At 38.3% G+C, this 21870-nt stretch overlaps 1 protein-coding gene and 1 long non-coding RNA gene across 2 annotated transcripts; one reads left to right on the top strand and one right to left on the bottom strand.

The window, feature by feature from the left end:
- Nucleotides 1-6695: 6695 nt before the first annotated feature.
- LOC110677122 lies at nucleotides 6696-18359 on the top strand. Its single transcript, XR_002500965.1, has 2 exons — nucleotides 6696-6747; nucleotides 17912-18359. It is a non-coding gene; the product is annotated as an uncharacterized LOC110677122 (long non-coding RNA).
- A 509-nt stretch (nucleotides 18360-18868) lies between these two features.
- Nucleotides 18869-20935, bottom strand: LOC110677121 (tropomyosin-like). The gene is made up of 4 exons (XM_021847844.1): nucleotides 20649-20935; nucleotides 20386-20592; nucleotides 19439-19611; nucleotides 18869-19373 (listed from the first exon to the last, which is right to left on the bottom strand). Exons 1-4 carry the CDS (start codon nucleotides 20745-20747, stop codon nucleotides 18914-18916), a joined length of 939 nt encoding a protein of 312 aa, XP_021703536.1. The 5' UTR covers nucleotides 20748-20935; the 3' UTR covers nucleotides 18869-18913.
- Between the last annotated feature and the right edge of the window lie 935 nt (nucleotides 20936-21870).

Here is a 21870-nt window from a genome sequence, read left to right on the forward strand (position 1 = left end):
TTCTGGAAATATTTTATTTTCCGTGTAAATAACGGAAAAACAGGTTTGAAATTATTTTAATACCCCCAAGCTGTTCTTCTGTGAAAGGTTGATAGTAGAAAAATATAAGAGCTACGATTTTTTATATTACACGTTAAATGAACCCCATGCATTTGTATGTTATATAAGAATAAAATTTTTCAAACAATTTTCAAAAATACAAAAAACTTTCAAAAGTCATAAAAAACTTTTCTTATATGCGTGTTATGAGTCAAGGTTTTAGCCAAAAATAAAATTATTTTGATTTCCGAGCTGCGAAAATTTCAAACTGCACCCCGTCTAAAGGCGGGGTTGGGTATTAGAGGGTTAAAATATGATGTACTATGCATTTCTATAGATTTTTGATGATTTTAGTCAGAAAAACCTTAAATTCCACGAGTGAAAATTTACATCATATGAGAAAACGGAGAGGCGTACTTTGTTTTTGTTTACTTTTCCAGCTTTTGACTGTTCTAGATCGCACTAGAGTTATCGAAATAGTTCCTTAGTCTGAGGATTTAGGATTATGCTATGTTTTGCATAGATTTATAGCATAATTAACGTAAAACACTAACCTGTTCATTTTACCCACAGTTCCCCTACTCTAATTCTTCGCTCAACTCGACGAAAACACCAATGATTGAAAATGTACAAAAAAATATGTTTGCATTGATCGTACTCGTCAATTACTCAGTTTTGTCTCAGCTTCCTGATGGTTATCTCAGAATTCACAACAAACAGCGCGCTAATGATTAAAAAACAGTTTTTCTGGCAAGCTTCAGGTTGGCAACCAAATTAAAAATGGCCGCCAATTTTTTTAGCTTCAAACCAATGATATTTCCTCCCTTTATACAATTAATGGCATCCTATAGAAGAAGGATGAACTTTCATTTGAAGCTAAAAAATTTGCTAAGTGTTCTGAGGAAAATATGACACATATTACGTGAAAAAATATCTGAGATTTATCAAAAAATTGGCTTATTCGCAAAATGTGTGGCTAGCTGGCGTAAGAGAAGTCCATCAATTTGAGAAAACCGAACGGACCACATTTTAGTTTTAGGATATAAGGACTGTTCATTAAAGAAAGTGGACACCTGATTGTTAACATTTTGGTGTGAAAATTCCAAGGAAAAAATTCAAATTTTGTTTCAGTGTGTAGCCAAGTGTTTATTTTAACAGCAGAAGAAAGTTGACATCAAACAGTTGTAAATTCCAAGCGATAGGTCGGTTTAACATGGCGACTCGCAGATTTATTCTGCACAAATGGTGTTCAGAAAAGCTGTCGTTCCGAGATTTGGCTTAAATCGCGAAGTGTCCAAATTCCAATTTTTCAACACTGTAGCGAAAACAGATGCTTATGACGACGAGCAATACATCCGAACAGAAAAAATTGGGAAAAAAGTTTTTTTATGACAAGCAATTTGCTCCTGCGGTATGAAAAGTACAACATTTTTCACAACGGGTTCAATCAACGGCGAAAATTACAGAACTGAATGCATTTAAAAACGTCTTCTGCCCATCTACCGAAAGTATAACAAGCCTCCATTGTTTTGGCCAGGCCTGACATCGACTCACTATGCTTCAGCTACTTTGGAGATGATCAAGAAGGAAAAAGTCGAATTTTTTGAAACATGGCAGATTCTACCGAATTGCCCATAACTACGCCCCATTTGGAAATATTGGGCAATAATCAAACAACATCTTAAGAAGGATGAAAGATAAGCAAGTTCCATGGATTTTTTGAAGAAAATGTGGTAAGCAACACAAAGAAAAGTTACGAACAAAGATGTGCAAAACTCGATGGGAGGCATCAAGAGAAAAGTCAGAGCATTATCCAGGAATGCTCAATAACTGTTCAAACTTATGTGAATTTGGTCGAGATTACTTTGATTTCCATGTATTTCCAGAGAACTCATGAATTTGTTCGAAAATAAACAGTTTGCTTTAAAAAATACGTGTCCACTTTCTCAAATAAACAGTCCTTATACTAGCGATCAGTGACAAAAAATGGAATTCTTACGATGCGTGCCAATCTCAGCATGGTTTCAGCAAGAATTGTTCATATGTTTTATTTCGCACGGTTTAAGAATTCAACAATTTAAAAACACCTGAAAATTCCTCTTTATTGCTGTAAGGTAGTTCCTTTTGAAAAAAAAAATAAAATTAATGATAAATTCTATTGGTATTTGCTTTTGTTGTTGAAATTGTCTCGAAAAATATTGGCGTTTTAGATAAAAAAAAATATCTTAAAAAAGCATTAACTTGATTAACTTGACTTTTTCAAAACAAACGACTACTTATTTGATGAAAAAACTGTAGTTACATAATATATGTATTCAAAAACATCAAATAAGTCGAAGATCATATTATCTACATCAGTCGTTTCATCCACATATGCTACCGTGTTATGTCATGTCAGTAGCAAATTAGGTTACTATTTTCAGTCATAACTCTTTATTTAGCCAAACCTTTACATAATATGCAATTACTTAGTCATTTACCTCTACTCTGGAATCGATTGTATGCAAAAAACTTGGAATTCATAAAATAACTTTTTGCAATTTCTCATCGTTATAGGCTGTTTATCATCACGCCAATCTGTCATGAAACGGCCTACTTTCCTGCACTGAAGTATGTAGGGCGGGAATAGTCATTACGCAACTGAAACCAGTGCTGTTATAATTCATTACGTAACGCTTTCTCATTACGCAACTGTTTTGAGTTGCGTAATGAAATTGTGAATGCATTCCTTCTATGATACCCTCAAGTGGTCTTCTACGAAATTGCAAAAATATGTTGTACATAACTCGTTACAGAACTCGATTTTTACAGCACTCGTGGTAATTATCCTACTCGGCAAGTCTCGGCAAATTTACGACTCGTGCTGTAAAAATCATCATTCTGTAACTTGTTCCGTAAACCACTATTTCCTTGATTAATCAAGATCGATATTGATGTTTTTGTCATACGTTATCACCTTTTGAACTGTATCCTTTTGCTACATAACTGTGCCATACGCATCATTCAGCTTCCCCATAGTAAAAAATATGTCAATTGTAAAACAAACGTTATCCTCTGCTTCGCCCTCGAATGCCCATTAAATACTATAGAAGAAACCAACTAGCGTGCAATTCCAGCGTAAAGTAGTAGAAAAGAAAATCAATTAGACCTGTAAATTACACAAAATTGCATATACCAACTAAGGAGGAAATCAAAACATCAAATTCAATGAAAGAGTCCTTTTCGATATAGAGACAATAATTTATAAAAATAAACACACATCAGATCAATTAGGCACGCCCGGTAGAAGAGATTTGAGACTTTAGAAACCACTCTTAGGGTGCGAGTTAGTGACAAACCATAAGGCCGTTTGTATTATTTCTAGTGCAAGAAAAACAATTTTATACAAATCGAAAAGTTTATATACGACAACATAACAAAATATGATCAAACTAGCAGAGTCAAACTTTAGCTGAAAGTAAATTGCAAACCGATACAGTACTTGATCACCAGCGCTTATGTACAGTTCAATTATTTATTTGTATTAATAAAACATCAGCCGAGCATCTAGGATAACTACCATGGAAGATCTAACATAGTTAAGAACAAAATTAGTAGATACTTATTTTACTAGCCATATGAGAGAGAAACAAAGTTTCTAGATTTCAAACAATACTAATTAACAAGTAAATGAGCATTTTATTACGAGCAAATAGTGACTAGTTGTTTCAAATTTCTATAGCTTTTCTTTACCAAGTGTAATCACTGGCAAGTCCAGTTTACAGTTCGACTTCAACATATCGTGTATGACAGATTTGTTTCGATTTCCATTAATACACTAAACGAGTACAAAATTGATCCCGTGTATATCATTTACCTAACGAGCAAACATTTGGGACTATCGAATCATATCCTCCTACAGTACGAGAGCTTGATTTAATTCTGTTCAGTCTAACGTGCTGAAACATCTTTTTATCCTTGTAACGATTAAACGATAGCTGAACAAACCTGAGTAGCAGTCAGTCAAAATGGATGGCCGATAATAAAGAAAAACGAAGACGACAATAAAACTAGATGTAAATTTAGCGGATGATATTACTAACGACACACTGTCATATCATGACAATAACTAGCGTTTAGAACTACGAACTAAGGTGATTTTGTGTGTCGGCGAAGAAATATACGCGCACTGAGAATGTATGTTTGTTGCGTTTAGTAGCAGTAGCGTGAGGACCGTTGTACTTTATCGTGAGGAGAAAATTAATAGGAACATTTTTATATACAAGAATAATCTAGAATCGAGTACTTTGAGTAAGCTGAACAGATGAATCAAAACAATTAAAAAGAAACGAGGAAGCCATTTGAACGCTTTAACGTCGCTAGATTAATTTTTTGCTAGAAAAAAAAACTACTTAAAACTAACAAAATTATATAATCTTTAGCTTTGCTAAAATCAACTTGAGCCAACTCAGATTGAGATGAATGATGTTTGAACATATGAATAATAAACAAAAACTCTCTATATTAAAGAAAAAAAAGTTTAACGAACAAAGTAGAGCGCATTAAAACCTGTTTCTAAACTTCTGATTTTATCTTTAAAGTGAAACAACACATATAAACTACTATCTAACGAAAACTTAAAACGTGAGGATGTTCTTGTTGGACTATTTTTCCAGATTTTATTCCAGGAGGTAAACGAATTTTTAACGGGACTGGAAGCATCTCGAATCAAACTAAAAACGACAGCTTAACTCGTTAATCGTGTTACTTATATTCAGTATTTTCCGTCATTTAGCAGGCTATCTCTGAGACAATAATGGGACTAATGTAGACGAGAAAGATAGAACGAGGTCAATATCGACTGGAAGGAAGCTTTTTAGAGAACCCCATAGTTTTCTGTAGCTTGTTAACACTGATGCAATACGTGTAATTGGAAATTGATGGAATATTGTTTGATTTTATTTATAAAACTTATGTAGGTCATTGGTTGCAATTTTTCGTGATAATGTTTTTTCTTAACTATCAGCCGTTTGTAAGAATTAGAAATATAATTTTACCTAAACTTTAGGTTATGTATCAATAAGTATATTTTATTTCTTTCTGTTTATTTATTTGAGAAAACCAGTTGCAATGTTAGTTAAAAATGTCTTTTCAATCGTGAATATTTCCCGGTTTGGCAGCATGCTGAATATCTCAAAATGGCCCCCTAACTTTCAAAAACTCTATGCAGTTTTCAGTTCTACGCCTGTCATCGGTCTAGTGTGATGAAGGGGAAGTGTCGTGAAACGCATCAGTAATGTTTGGATCTTTGATTCTGTAGCATGCTCTTGTGGAGGAGAATGATGAACTTGTCGATCAAACTAGTTCGGCGCGCAATCGTCAACCAATGATTACTCTCATATCCTTACCTTAGCCCACTAACCAAATAATAATAAAAGGGTGGACGAATGACCCTCGGGTTAAAGCCCTCCTCACCAAACAACAACAACTAACCAGATATCTTTTCCATTACAATCGTGGAGATGCAGAGATATACTTGGTGTCTAGTAAAAATCGATCATACAGCCAACATACTTTCCTCATTCTGAAAAACACACTAAAATGTGCATAACTTGATGGATTTTGTTCAAATTAGAACTTACTGAAAAACTCCTTAAGTTTATGGTCCGGAAAAATGGGAACTTGATCCAAGTAGGGCCGTATCCTGTTCTTGGTACTTTTGATTCACTTCGGCAGTGGGGTTTTTTGAAAGCTACAGAGCTGATATTTGGCCACAATATGCGTCGTACTAAAGCGCTTCTTATTGGAAAGATTCAAATGATTCAACCGAGAAAAAACCCCCATGCCAAAGTGAATCATGGAAGTGCCCAAGTAGCTCTGCACCCTAGTTCCAGACTAATACAGGATTGTCTTGGGGTACCCACATTGACCATATCATCTATTCAACGGAAATTTCAAAAACTGATGATCTAGTACGTTGGTGTCTTCGGCAAACTTTTTCTACAGATCAGTAACAAATTTTCTTCAATCTTTCATATCTCGAGGTTCTGATGAGCTAGAAGGTTGGTGTCTTCGACAATGTTGTTCTTAAGGTGAAGATGAATCGAAGCCAAATCGATTAGGTTTTCAGCTTAAACGGATGTTTGGTTCTCCAGATCCGTGCTCTCGAAAATTTGAACTTTGGCTTCGATTTATCTTCACCTTAATAACTGACTAAGGACAATCTGACAGTGTCAAACCTAATTCGGAATACATCCGCATAGTGGCGCTAGTACAAAAATCTTCAATGTTCTATATCTCGAGATTCTGATGAGCTAGAAGGTTGGTGTCTTCGACAATGTTGTTCAGCATGGGCTATCTGGTAGTGACAAACTCTGAATTCATCCGCAAGATGGAACTAGTAACACATTTCTTCAAATATTCTGATAAGCTAGAATATTGATGTCTTCAATAAAGTTGTTCAGCAGATCAAAGGCTATATGACATTGGCAAAACAAATTGAAAATTTATCCAATAGGTTGCACAAGTAACACATTTGCTTCGATCTTCCATATCTCGAGATTCTAATACGCAAATTAACAAATAGAAATTATGATAACAACTTTTCTTCGATCTTCTGTATATCAAAAATCTGTTGAGCTAGAAGAATGATATTTTCAGCAAAGCTGTTCAGCAGAGTTCTCGATCTGGTGGTAAGTCATTTGACATAAAGGTGTTTGGCATAAAGCCGTTTGGTATAAAGTTGTTTGATTTATCCAGATATTTCCCTTCTTGTAAATATAAGTTATTGTTTTGAGTTGCGCTATCGGAATAGATTTTGCACTGAAGATTTTGATACATTTAGCACAAATTCACCCTTCTTTCAAACATTGGATGTTCTTTCGAAATATGATATAACCACACTTATAGGCATATTTTTGAGATATTTTTTTGTTTCCAACTGATATAAGGGCGGCAATCGATAACATTGATCTGCTATAGTTATCGGCGAAAAAAGATATCGATTTATGAAGTTGCTCCGATGGTTCTGAACGCTATTTTCGATGTCTCCTCGTTTTTTATGATGCAATCTTTTTTGGCGTCCAATCTTCTATTGCTTTAATAATCAATTTTGCCTTTTTTAGGCTGTTCTTTATTTTAATTCTGTTATAAGATAGTGTTCAGTTAAGCTTATTGTTATACATTTTTATATTTTGCTGTTTTATCAACTCTTCAATGATGATCATTACTTTGGAGCCTGCTGATATTTTAACATATTTTTTACAAGCTCATGATGTTGCTGCGAGGTATGCTGAAAAAATATTATTTCGATCACAAAGTTTCCCTTTTTTTTTCGACAATATACGGTTCTTTCGATTTACACTTTGAAAATTAAAAGTTATATTGAATCATTCGATTTTATTTTTTTTTTTTCAAAGATGAGTTGTCCAATTTTGGCCAAAGTTTGATTCACAGCGAACTGTTCTTCGAGCGTTCGCTTAATTTTTAACGGCGTTTGTCAATTTACTATTTCCAAATATGTATATCACAGGAAGTTCTTTGTGCTAAGATTAGCATTAGCAAAAGCATTAAGCATTTCACACAAATTCGTAGGTGGTACAGTTCTAGACCATTGTATGAGGGTTGCCTCCTTCCCGTCCGTTACCAAAGTCAGAAATTTGGGATTAACCTCTAACTCTTAGACAAGATTGACGCATCCTCCAATAATCGAGAGCTGTCCTGGCCACGTCCTTGCGACATCTGGGGAATGGGAAAGGATGATTGATTGAACACCTACTTACACCTACTTAAGAAAGATACAGAGAACTCTACGACCTCTCATAGATGTTACGGAATGTTGTAGAATGTTTATGGAAAGGGTAGTGCCATAGGATACGTTCGGTAGACGTTCTGGCCGACAAATGGTTATTATTTACGCATTGTGATCATGCGCTGCTGATTATAACAAACTCACCAAATTATTTTTTCGAATCTCCTCTGCAATCCGTTGCTTTCCAAATAATGAACAATAGCGTGAGCCGTAACTTGGCACTGCCCATGAAAATGCACGCACCGCAGACACCTGCAGAAAACTGCAGTTCATAACTTATCCCGAACCGAACATCCACGAACCACACTCAATTTTTCAATCCACACGCAGAAGATAAAAAACGAATTGCGTGAAATAAATTCAGCATAATCAGCATAAGCAAATCGTCTCCCGAAAAAAAAAACTTTTCCACTTTGAAAAACAAGGTTTCCACAGAACATTTGCACGTGGCATAGCACCATCGGCCGAATCTAGTTTTCACAAGAATCGAGAAAAAAACGCGAAGCGAGGTATACGTGATAAACGTGAGACAAAATTCAAAACGCAGCCACCCGCGCGCTCGGCTTGCTGCGATCTAGGAAGTTCTTTGTTCTGAGATTTAGAGAAAATATTGCGGGGAAATTTAAAAATTTGGATTCCTTCGCGGAAATAACGCGCAGTGAGCAATCCCCGCATAGAACAAATGAACCACATTAAGCATTGCATTGAAATTGTGGACTGTTTCTGAACAAGTAAACATTTGGATGGCTGAAGTTTCCTCTTGTGAACTGATAAATGCAAATTCAACTCCTTTTTCTAGCATCGAGTTTTGTTTCATTTGCAATAATTGAATTTGGCAATTATGGAAAGTTGAACAAGCCTCATGAACTCAGAATATCAAATGCCATTAAAAACCGATCTGTCACACTAACCAATATTAGAATTGAGCGCTATTTTTCTGTAGTATGAAATAAATCCGAGTGTTACTCTGTTTGTCTGCGATTCTAGCTTATCAGTTAGCGTTGAGCATCCGAAGTAATCGGTCGTTCTACTGCACATACTGAGCGGATATTTTTTCCCGATTTTCGTTCTACATCCGAGAGCGCTAGCGCTACGCCTCCCGGTGGAATAGTTTTTTTTTTCTCAACCGAGTGAAGTGACAAAAACGCGAAAATATTCGCGGGTTACCACGCTCATTACACCAGGGGCGCATACGAGTGAAGAAGAGTATTCCCGGTTACGTGCGCGGGTGGATGACCAAGCGTCTCCTCCCGCATAGTGCAAGTGCTGGGAGAAGGTACGAAGTAAACTACCGTGCTTAGTGTCGAAGTGTATGCAACAAGGCGACATCAACAGCCAATAAAGTGACTAACCGAGTGGAATTGACGCGTTGTAAGGTAGGGTCAGGTTTCCTTTTTCTTCTTCCTTTCCCACCGTACCGGGGTAGGTAGTGGGTGACCACTACCCTTATTTTACGGTTCTGATCCCACCGGTTTGAAGAAACCTCTAGCATTGCATGGCCTCCACTAGCGGAGGCGACCCTGGAGGGTCCAACGGAAGAACGCTACCCGTGTATCTCGATGGACGTAACGAGTTTGGAGCCGTAACGACGCTGTTAATGACAGGAAAAGATGGCAAAAACTTACCCATTGAACCATGGATCATCGGAAAGAGCCTCGAGCTCTGCGCTGGTCCGCTTGAAAGTGCGAAAAGTGAGAACAAGTGCACACGATACGTTATCAAAACGAGAAAGCCCGCACAAGTGGAAAAGCTGTTGAAAATGACTCAACTGATAGACGGAACGGAAGTATCAATCATACCTCATCCAACACTTAACGTAAGCCGATGTGTTATTTCTGCATACGATCTTTTGGAAAAAGAGGAGACTGAAATTGTTCGGGAAATGAGCTCGCAAGGGGTTATTGGTGCTCGTAGGATTATGAGAAACAACAAAGAAAGAACACCAGCATTGATCCTTACGTTCAATAGAAGCGTGTATCCCGAAAATGTGAAAGTTGGAGTACTCAACTTTAAAACGCGCCCATACTACCCTAATCCATTGCTCTGCTTTGGTTGCTACGAATACGGACATCCTCGCTCTTCCTGTACCAATCCAAGGCGCTGCTACAACTGCTCACAAGACCACGAGGAGAATGAAATGTGCGAAAATGCAGCGTTTTGCAGAAATTGCAAGAAAGATCATCGGCCTTCTAACCGTCAGTGCCCTATCTACAAAATCGAGACAGATATAATCAGAACCAAGATCGACCTCAACATTTCGAGTGCAGAAGCGAGAAAACGTGTTGCTGCTGGAAACGGAACCTACGCACAAGTGGCAGCTCAACCACGGTTGGATCAATCGAGAATGGATGCACTTACGGCTCAAATAGCCGAAAAGAACAAAAAAATCGAGAAACTTGAGGCTGACCTCGAGCGTAATTCTCGCGAAATGCTTGCCAAGTTGAATGAAGTGTTGGAAAGAATTGAAGAGAAAGACAACGAGATCAAAGACTTGTTGATGCATATCCAGCATCGTGATGAGAAGATCACTAAAATCGAGGCTGACAACAAAAACATGAAAAAACACATCGAGGACATGCAACACAGAACAAGGACCAACTCGCAAAGCAGTGAGCCATCTGTCACTAAATCGAAATCAAAACGACCAACATCACAGAACCCCGCTGAACACCATCATCGCTCTAACATGTCGCCCCCGCCAAAAAAGCAACCGAATTCCAACAGAAGTCCCATTATGACTAGATCAACAACAAGCCAAAACCAAAGGGACGCGGTAACTCCAACTGACATCGACTCTTTGCATGACACGAATCTTCTCAATCAAATCGATTATGGACCATCCAAAAGCCAACACTAATCAAGCGTCGTTGACCCCTAGAATAGTTGCCGTTCACACCAGTCAAAACATCAAAAGTTATCGCCCAAAGCACAGCACAGATAAATTCGCTCACCGGTTTGAGGAGTGGGAAAGTGCAGTACCACCCTCACTTCCTTTAGAAGCGTTGCAGACTGGGGAACTTGTCCGGGACGTTCTACCCCAACCTGTTGACAATGCACCCTACTGCACGGCCGGTTGTAGTAATCCATCTAGAATAACAAATGCAATTGCTATCAACAACACCTCAACTGAACTTCAAGATCTCCCTACCAAGAACACTCCTAGTACATCAATTTCCTGCATCTCACAGTTCCTTACTCCCAATTCTGACCCTGCAAGTATCTGTTCAATACGTGAATCTATAAAACATACAATCGCTTCTTCGTATACAAAAAACTCACCTCCCTCCGACGAATCTTTTGTGAACGAAAAATTGAAACAACCGCTACGTCGAAAATATCGTCGAGAAATCCAAAACATCCCAAAATTGTGCGGCGAAACTGACAGCAATCCAAACCATCATCTTCTCGGAGAGGGGTCCGTAAACCCCAGGCAAATCCTTGCACCGGCCCTGACCCCAGATGTTCCCAGTTCCTGGATTGAGCCTGTGGCGGCAGCCGGTGCAGGGAACTTGTCTGTATCACAGGCAAGTATACAAAGTATCCATCCTCAAAGATCAAATGATGCCCCAGTAATTTCCCTAGAAATCAACAGTCAGCAGCCATCAACCTGCTCTTCTTCGTACACTAAAAACCCACCTCCCTCCGACGAATCTGTTGGAAGCGAAAAATTTAAACAACGGCAGCCCCAAAAATACCAGCGAGGAAACCAAAACATCCCAGCATTGTACGGCGAAAGTGACAGCAATCCAAACCATCATCTTCTCGGAGAGGGGTCCGTAAACCCCAGGCAAGTCCTTGCACCGGCCCTGACCCCAGATGTTCCCACTTCCTGGACCGAGCCTGCGGCGGCAGCCGGTGCAGGGAACTTGTCTGAACAACAGGCAAGTATACCAAGTCTCCATCCCCAAAGATCAAATGATGCCCCAGAAATTCCCACAGAAAACAACAGTCAGCAGCCATCTTCCAGCTCTGTTTTTTCATCGATATCCTCCGGAAATTGCACTCAAACCTTCGCTTTGCACTGGAACGTGCGAAGTGTGTGGCGAAACTATGCAGAATTTCGTAAAATTGTGGACGACAACAATCCCGTAGCGATTTGTCTTCAAGAAATGATGACGAATAGGACAAACGGCCTTCTTAACGACAACTACAAGTGGATCACCCACAGCCGACCAGAGAGCATGGGGAACGGTATTTGCGGCCTCGGCATCCGAAAGGATGTTCCCCATGCATTTATCAACGTCACTTCTACTCTACATGTATGTATTGCTAGGATAGGTAAACCATATGACCAGTGTTGCGAAAAACTCAATTTCTCACAACTCACGCTTGAGATTTTTCATGCGTGAGTTGTCAATCATGCAACTCAACAGTCAAAAAATCGTGGATGAGTTGGCTCACCTTTTTAACTCATTGTCTCGTATTTCCACAGTTTACTCACTCATGGCAATAATTTCTTGTTAGTCTGGTAAAATTATGTTAATCCTTTCTAACGTAAACAACAACATTCGGGTTTCACGGGATTTTGCCGGGTTTTGCGATTGAATCATTTTTTACGATTTGAGTTGATTGAGTTGATTTTGCATCAAAATCTCAAGCGTGAGATTTGCGAAGCAGATCTCTGATGAGTTTGCTCTCACGGGAGAGCGTATTGATTGAGATTTTGAGTGTGAGTCTATCAACACTGCATATGACCTAACAATCATATCGATCTACGTACCACATGCCACTAGTGGCGATGAGCTATGCCACAAGCTAACTGATCTCATACAATCCCTCGAACCACCATTTCTTCTCTGTGGGGACTTCAACGCGTCACACGAGGTATGGGGCAGTACTCAATCCAATAATCGTGGTCGTCTCTTGTTGGAATGGGCAGTTGACAACAATTTCGTAGCTCTTAACAATGGTTCCCCTACACACTATCAAGCGTCGTCTGGATCTTTCTCGGCTATTGATATAAGCTGTTCTACAAATTATCTCGCATCCAAATTCTCATGGCATTGTGATGATGATTTACACGGCAGCGATCACTTCCCACTTTTTGTACGTTTTAACAATCCGCTCCCAATCTTCCCCACAACAAGAAGATGGTTGTATAAGGATGCAGATTGGAAAAAATTCGAAAAAACTGTCGCCTTAAAAATTCCACGCGACGGTAATGTATCTATCGAGGAAATTACTAACGCCATTTATGAGGCAGCTGTAGAATCAATTCCGAGAACAAAAGGTCTTCCGGCAAAGAGGAATCAAATATGGTGGAATGAAGAAATCAATCAAGTAGTGAAGGCGCGAAGAAAGGCTTTGAGGAAACTCAGAAAGCTCAAAAATGATGGTCCAGATAAAGAAGAAGCGAAGCAACATTTCAATACAATTAAACATGAAGCAAGGAAGTTGATCGAAGAAGCAAAAAAGAAGTCGTGGTCTAGTTTCCAAGAAATTTTCACAGAGAAATCCAGCACCTCTCAATTGTGGCAAAGTTTCAACAAGTTATCCGGGAAACGACGAAGTAGAGCCCCAGGTCTCACCATTGATGGAGAATGCAACGACGATCCATCCGTTATAGCGGATCACTTGGCGGACTTTTTCGCAGGCACTTGTTCTACGGCAGCATACCCAGAAGACTTCCTTCAAAAAAAGCAAGCACGAGAAGAAGACAATCTTTCATTTTTGTCGGACAGAGTAACCCCGATTGATGAGAATTTTTCTGTTCACGAATTATTTCAAGCATTAGAGAGCGCGAATGGAACATCAGTTGGAGTCGATAACATTGGGTATCTTATGATAAAAAATCTACCATTCCACTGCAAAATGACTCTATTAAATGCCTTCAACCGCATTTGGGAAAGTGGCAATGTCCCTTCTGTTTGGAAAGAGAGTATCATAATTCCGATTCCAAAACCTGGGGAAAACACTTGTGCATCCAATAGCTTCCGACCAATATCTTTAATTAGCTGCGTTGCCAAAACAATGGAGCGAATGGTAAATCGCCGACTGATGAACCATCTAGAAGTCAATGGAATACTCAACCAACAACAATACGCGTTCCGGAAAGGAAAAGGAACAACACACTATCTAGCAGATCTATATGAAACTATCGCCGAGGCAGCCGAAAGAGGAGAACATTGTGAGATGGTTACCCTTGATATCAGCAAAGCTTATGATCGGGTATGGCATAGGCACATCATGGAAACCGTCATTGACTGTGATCTCGGTACAAACATGAATAAATTCATCAATAACTTCCTGCAACAACGATCGGCGAGGGTTAGCTTTTCTGGAGTCCTCTCAAAATTGATACATCTAGAAAACGGTGTCCCACAGGGCTCCGTGCTCTTAGTGTCTCTCTTTCTTCTAGCTATGAATTCAGTCTTCAAGTTTGCCCCGAAAAATGTAAAAGTTTTTCTCTATGCCGACGATATTGTCATCATTGCATCTGGCAAACGTGTAAGCTACCTGCGACGTAGACTTCAGAAGGCTGTAGAGAGTGTAGAAAATTGGGCCTCAAGTATTGGTTTTCAATTATCACCGGTCAAATCATCCACTATGCATTGCTGTAAGCTCAAAAAGCATCGTAATTGGCATCTCGAAGGACCTAAAATTCTTCTAGATGGAAAGGAAATAGCCAAAAATAAGACAACCCGAATCCTCGGAGTCACCTTTGACAGAAAATGCAACTTCAACCAACATACTAAAAATCTGAAAGAAGACTGTAGAAGCAGATTAAATCTTCTTAGAGCAATCTCTAGAAGAGCAGACCGTAAGACCCTATTGTATATAGGAAACTCCATAGTAACTTCAAAACTTTTCTACGGGTTAGAGATACTTCGCGAAGAAAACATCGAGAAACTTGCACCAATATACAACCAAATTATTAGAATAGCTTCTGGTGCACTTCGAACTACCACAATTCTTTCCTTAGTTGTAGAATCTGGATGTCTACCATTTGAACTCATGGCTATAATGACAATTAGCAAAAAAGCATGCGCATTGATAGAAAAATCTAATGACGATTCTAATCATATTTGGAGGAGAGCTCAAGATGCGTTTCAAAAGCTAACAGGCGAAGAAATACCAAAAATATGCAAGCTCGCAACAATACATCCAAGAGCGTGGAATAAAGCGGTCCCTTGCATCGATTGGTCCGTAAAAGCGAAGGTAAGAGCTGGACAGCCCCCTATGTTAGGACTTATTGCTTTCAGAGAGGTGACAGAAAGAAAATACCAAGGATATGCTCACTGGTACACGGACGGATCCCTCGCCGAAGGAAAAGTTGGGTACGGAGTTGTAGGACCAGACACGAGATTAGAAGCCAGCCTAGCAAAACAATGTTCGGTGTTCACTGCGAAAGCTAAGGCACTATCACAAGCAACCAAACATGCCAGAAACAGATCAGTCATCTTTAGTGATTCAGCTAGTTGCCTAGCAGCATTGGAATCTGGAAAATCGAAGAACTGTTACATCCAACTTATTGAAGCTGATATTGAAGGGAAGGACATTCGTTTTTGTTGGATACCCGGACATTCAGGAATCCCAGGAAATGAAAAAGCCGACGACGCAGCACGATGTGGGAGAAACCGATCAATTGCAACTGAGGAAGTTCCTTGTCAGGATACCAGCAAATGGATACAAAAGATGATCTGGAAGGCCCACCAAAACACATGGAGTCAAAATCCCAGGACTACCCTGAAAATAGTTAAAAGCGGTGTTGGAAAATTGACAGATAGAACGGACAGAAAGGAGCAAATAGTATTAACTAGATTACGATTAGGTCATTCAATTTTTAATAAGAAGCATATTTTTGAGAAAAAAGAAACTGAAGTGTGTACGTTATGTAATAGAAAAGTAACTGTTCATCATGTACTTGCTGCGTGTCAGCGATACGATTCTGAAAGACTAGAACTAGGAATAAACAACAATTTAGCTGAAATTCTTAGCAATGAAAAAGACGCAGAAGACAAGGTAATAAGATTTGTAAAAAGGATTGGATTGTTCAGTAGTATATAAGTCAAATTGTAAAACAAAATAACTTTTGATAATAAAACCCTTTTAATTAAGAGACGAATGCCCCTTCTGGGTAAAGTCTCTATAAACAAAAAAAAAACAAAAAAAAAAAAATTCTAGCTTATGAAGATTTTGAGATAGAAAAGTTCTTCAAAAATATGGTAGCGGCACTAATCTAACAAAATTTGAACAAATTTATTCATTATCAGGTAGACTGTAACCTGATAATGAATAAATTTGTTCAAATTTTGTTAGATTAGTGCCGTGTGAATATTATTTGTCGAAGATATCAACATTCTAGCTCATCAGGTTCTTGACATAGAGAGGTTTTGGTGACATCTAGAGAACAAAATTTGAATATTTGTTTTCACTGTCGGATAGATAAAGGCCAGGAGAAGTGGTTCACCTAGAGTGAATTTATAGCAGACAAAAAGTAGATTTTGTATGAAATTTGGCAGGAAAATGAATGACAAGTTCATCCACTTCTCCTGGCCTATTGGTCGTCTGAACTATTTTGTCTGAAACGCCAACTTTTAAGTTCATCAGATTTTATTATTCGATAGAGAAGATTAAAGACAGATTGCTACTAGCGCTATCGAGTTGTTGGTTATCTCATCAGTTTTTCATCATAAATGGCATTTGATCTGTTGATCAACTAAGCCGAAGCAGAGCTTGAGAATATCTGCTGAAATAAACATAGTTTAAACAATCATTATTAGCACCATCTCGAGGATGCATTTCCTCTTCCTCCACTTAAGAAATTATATATTTTTAGGAATCACTCAAAAGTTTTCCTTTATTCCTTAGTAAATTGAAGGTATTCCTTTAGATTTATGAATAACTTCATGAATTCCTTCAAGAATTCCTCAAAAAGTTCCAATTCTCCATTTTTTATATATTCTTGATGAAATTAAACGTAAGACAAAAAAATCTTTTAGGAATACCTCTTAGAACTTCTCCTAGACTCCTTCGAAGATTCTTTATTTGAAGATAATATGTGGAATTTGGGCAATTTGCATTTTCTTCCGTGATTTTATACATGGGTCGAACTTTTGCCCCGCTGATTCGAACTTTAGCCCCACTATGGGCCAAAAATTGTTTTCAAGCATTTATGCAAAAACTAATACACCTCAAAGCAACCTTATGATAGGCCTAGAAACGCCCTTACATAAAATATTGAAAAAGATTTTATCTTCAATTGGTTCCATGCAACGAAAGTTTGACCAAAAATTACAATATTCACGTCGAAAAACAACAAATAGCCATAACTATTCCAAATCTCAATCGATTTTTATGATATTTGGAGTGAAAGTCTCTTACTTGAATAGCATTCGAACCACCATGACATTTATAAGATTTGTTTTGAATTGAGCTAGAAATCTTAAAAAGAAACTCTTACCCCACTCGAACTTTTGCCCCACTTTACTCTAAAGGGTAACCTAGCTGATTTTTTTTTTCTATCATCTCTGCAGATCTCTTTCAAGCTCATTATGAACCCTCTTCCATAATTACGCCCATTTTACATCTCCTTATGCGATGGAGATGAAGTTCATTGGTGTTTGAGAGGGTTTTAGGTGAACAAAAATTGTGTTCCAGGGCCGTTTGAGAGGTTTTCCAAAAGAGGGCATACCAGTGGCCAGCAGAGGCGTAAGAGAGAAATTAGCTGATAGTATACTTCAACATATCCTTATGAGATTGAGATGAAATTTATTTAGTGGACGAGAAAGTTTAGGGGACCAAAAATCTGAGTTCCAGGGCCGTTTGAGAGATTTTCCAGGTAGCAGTGTAACAGAGCAAATAGCTGATAGTATACTTTTTTATATTCTTTCAAATTGCCTCTTTTTTAATTCGAATTCTACTTCAAATCACTTCAAATCCCCACAAACTCTATTATGACCCTCTACTATTATGACCCCTTTTTATACCCATGAATTACGTAAGACAATTTTGACGGTCTTCAGACCTTCCTTCCCCTATAGTAAGATTTTTTGTGAGAAAATAAAAAAAATAATTTGCATGGCGCTTCAAAAATCTCGAAAAATGGGGTTTTGGGTCATTACGATCCAGTATATGAATAAGGTTAACAGCTGATTAGAGACTAGAAAAGCCTCAAAAACCGACGTTGGGTTCTCATAGTTTAATTGGAACGACATGTACTGTACATGATTCATAACATGGGAAGCCATTTTAAAAATATATCATAAATCTGATAATACTAGACCATTACTGATATTGCAACAGATTTCATTTGATTGGGTTTTTTCTTTTGTTTTCCTCATTTTTTATTCCCAATCAATAGCAAAGTTTTACATACCCCCCTAAATTATCTAAAACCGAGTGTGAACAATATATCCAATCAACGATAGATCAACAGATAACTAGCTGAAACACCCAACATTCACTGAAAACTCCAAAAAAATGTAGCTTTAAATGTGGACAATAAAATGATAGCCTTTTTGAATACATCAAAATCCTACCAATAAAAAAAAACAACACCCAAAAACATGCGCTTAGTGCATGCTCATCAGTGAAACATAAGGTATGAAACCAGATGCAAACAATTACCTAGATAAAAACAATACATATAAAAAGTAGCAGTGAAGTGATTTAAGCAGAAATTTAGCAAAACAAACTGAACCAATAATAACGCCAAGCGAAAAAAAAGAAACTTTTATTGAACTGTTGAAAGTATTTCGGTTCTAAGAGGTTATTATTTTATTCGCATTGTTTTGTTTCAAATATTAAGAGTTTACTAAATTCTATACTAAAACTAAGTGAAAAATCGAAACAAAATAATAAACTTCTGGCAAACTTAGGAAAACGAAATTGTTCTTAAAGCTTAATATTTCTGTTTAGCGATACAAAAGTGGAGTTACGTTAAACATTCGAATGTTACTGATATTCTCTAGCAGAGAGAGAGAGGTTCTAATCAATCTTCGAAAGGTTAAAAAAATCGCATTTAATGAAGTGGGCCCTCCGCGGACCTGCTTCAGTTTAAAAGTTTGTAAAAATGGTCTGGAAAAAAAATATAACTAATTTGCAAAAAAAAAGGTAAAGTTTATTCATTCGAAAGCAAATATTTCACGGTCCCTCCTCCATGGGGAAAATCTTGAAGGGTTCGTCGGGTTCCGCAATATCGGGCTTAGATTGCTGTTCGGCAATCTCGTTGGGGTCATCATCCAATGGTTTGGTTAAGCAGCTCTGCAGAGTCAGTAATGACGCAATATCACTACGCAGTTTAACGTTAACTTCCCGTTCCAATTCCAGTTCCTTGTTGACAGCTACCAGATGTTCTTCAAACTTTTTATAGGAATCGTCTTCCGTTGTAGCCGGTTGGTTTGCTTCAGTGTTAGATGAAAATGAAACAATTTTTGCTTCCAAACTCACTATCTTCCGCTTCAAGAGGATGTTTTCTCGCTGTACGTTAAACAGGTTGTTCCTGCTGTTGATGACTGCCACAGCCGCTTCTGCGGCTATCTTGTTAGAAGATTCAGCTGTTCCACAGAGAACATCGTGCTCGGCCTCCAACTTTTTAAGATGACTGAAATTGAAACTCGTTAATTACTGCAGACCAAAAAAAAACAGAGTACCTAAACCTTTAATTACCTATTGAGAGTATCCATCGCCTTCCAAATGCGATCGGTACTATCCCCCGGCTGATTACGCGATCCTTGCAAAACCTTAATCTGCTCCAAAAGTTTGTTATTTTCGCGAGTCAGTTCCAAAATTCTCACCTGCGATGCTTGGATCTTTGCATTCAATCGTTCATTGTCATTAGTCTACAATCCAAAAATAATCATATTATAACTGAGAGAAACAAAAATATTCTTCTCACGTGTCTCGAAGATCAAATTGTGTATGTTCAAATGAAATAAAAACTATTACTTATCATTATGATTTGTAATCAAACCGTAAACCGTAACCGATTATGAAAAATCGGTCCTAAATGTGTGTACAGTGAACTTCCCTTTCGCGATATTCGGTAAAAGTTAGTTATCGTGGTTAACTCGCCCGTCCGTCTCGTGGATTCAATTTGCGCTGGTTTTTGTTCTATAACTCGACATCTCCCTAACAGGATACTCCCTTCAATGTTTATGTTTATAGGTTATGGAGAGTTAACTGTATAAGACATTGATTGGGATTTTAATTCAAAATCTCCTTCTGAGTTATCGGGTCATCAAGTGGCTTGGTAGCTTAGTTAGTAAAACCACTCGCCTAACATACAAGAGTGGTGGGTTCAAATCCCACCTGAGCACGTGGAGATTTCTCATAATGTATTCATCTTTACCACGCGTAATGAGTTAATAATTTTAAAATCATGCGGATTGGATTACCAAACAACTCAATATGTGTGTCAATATATGATTTCTGTAGTAAATAAAGGACATAAATTTGCATACAAGCTGGCAAACTGGCATGCAAGTTTACTGAAATTGAGAAATAATGCATTTTCAACCATCGATATCTCGCAAACCCGACATGCTACGTCATATTTGTGAACACTGAAAGGCAACTTAAGATTAAGTTAAGAATATAGCGGTCTTCCAACTCACCAATGCTTCGAGCTGAACATTCTGTCGCGCGGCATTCTCCATGAACCCATTTCGGATGGAATCTTTCTGATTGAGCGCATCCAGTGCAATCTTTAGCTGGTCCTGAAGATCAACCAGCTCACGCTGGAAGTTTTTCGCATCTTGTTCCAACGTTGCTTTCGTTCGGTTCGTTTCATCCAAAGCGGATTTAAGCGATGTTACTTCATTCTTCCGAAAAATGCGAATTGTCAATTTTGTAATTTACAATTAAAATAGTGACTTACCCGTCGGGATTGCAACTCGCAGATACAGTTTATTAACCGGCTGCGAACGGCATCCAAATCGAAATCTGTTCTGGCAAATTGAAACTCCTGTTCGTCCATTTTTTCACTGTCTAGCCGCGTGCCACGTGTTTTAGAGAATACTGATCAGGCGTAATGTAGGTTATTGGCTGTTTTTCGATTAGTTGTTCTGACCACAACATCCCGTCGGACTTGACTTGATCTATTCTTGTTGCCGTGGCAATCGCTTACAATAGAGACAGTACAAATGCCACGTGCCATCGCAGCAATCCACACACATCACCCAACTATGTGTGTGTTCAAAGCAGAGCTGGGAAAAGTTCTGAGATTCACACAACAGTAGGCAAGCGTAGCGAATCACAGTCACCGGAGCCAGTGAAACTCACGCGTATCGCTGCTGTAGGCAAAATGCCTTGAAAGTAGCAAAACACCCGTTGCTAAGGGCAACCCAAAACTACTGTAGAAAAATGTTCTATTTCCCGTTGCATTTCCCGCATTTGCAGCCTTCAATGACACTCCTGATTTAGAAAATTCATGTACCCAACATAGGCTACTTGATGAGATTCACAATTTTGAACTACTGTATTAGGAGAGCCACGTGATTCTCGCAAAAACTCAAGCCTACTACTATTACCATTCCCAGCACTGGTTCAAAGAGCTCAAGTGAAAAATAATTAAAACTATAGAGCGTAGATACAATTTACCCTTGTAGTTATTTTAGGGCATGGGGCGCTTATAGCCATAGCGATAAATACGCAGATATTCAGCATGGTTGCGGGTACGAATCACGCATGTCAATGTTTGAAAATATTCTCTACTTCCCAGGTCATAGAGAATCTTCGTGCTTGCCACTGGATATATATTGCCGTGTGCATTTGAAATGCAAATATCAAATGCGGGAACTCCAAACGCGGTAAGATTGTCTACAAGAAATGCGATGTCAAAGATAGATTTTTCTTGCTAGGTCGGCGGTGATTATGAAGATCGTTGCTAGGTGTCCTTTGATTGTTTTGTGTTACCGCATTTGGAGCACCTTTAGTCAAGATTTGCATCTCAAAAGCAAACAGCAATATATGTAAAAATTGTCATTTTGCGAATAAGGCTCTCAGTTAGTATCCGTGGAAGAGCTCATAACAACACTAAGCTGACAAGAAGAATGCGATGCGTGATGAGAATGCGTTGCGTAATAAGTTTGTTGCGTGTT

This window comes from Aedes aegypti, chromosome 2 (assembly GCF_002204515.2).
Source record: "Aedes aegypti strain LVP_AGWG chromosome 2, AaegL5.0 Primary Assembly, whole genome shotgun sequence".
In the NCBI taxonomy this organism is placed as follows: Eukaryota; Metazoa; Arthropoda; class Insecta; order Diptera; family Culicidae; genus Aedes; species Aedes aegypti.

Coding starts and splice junctions, on each gene's coding strand:
- LOC110677121 (XM_021847844.1), bottom strand. CDS start 20,747: ATGGACGAACAGGAGTTTCAATTTGCCAGAACAGATTTCGATTTGGAT. Junction 19,612..20,385: donor ATGTTCAGCTCGAAGCATTG/GTGAGTTGGAAG, acceptor TTTGGATTGTAG/ACTAATGACAATGAACGATT. Junction 19,374..19,438: donor GCGATGGATACTCTCAATAG/GTAATTAAAGGT, acceptor TTTCAATTTCAG/TCATCTTAAAAAGTTGGAGG.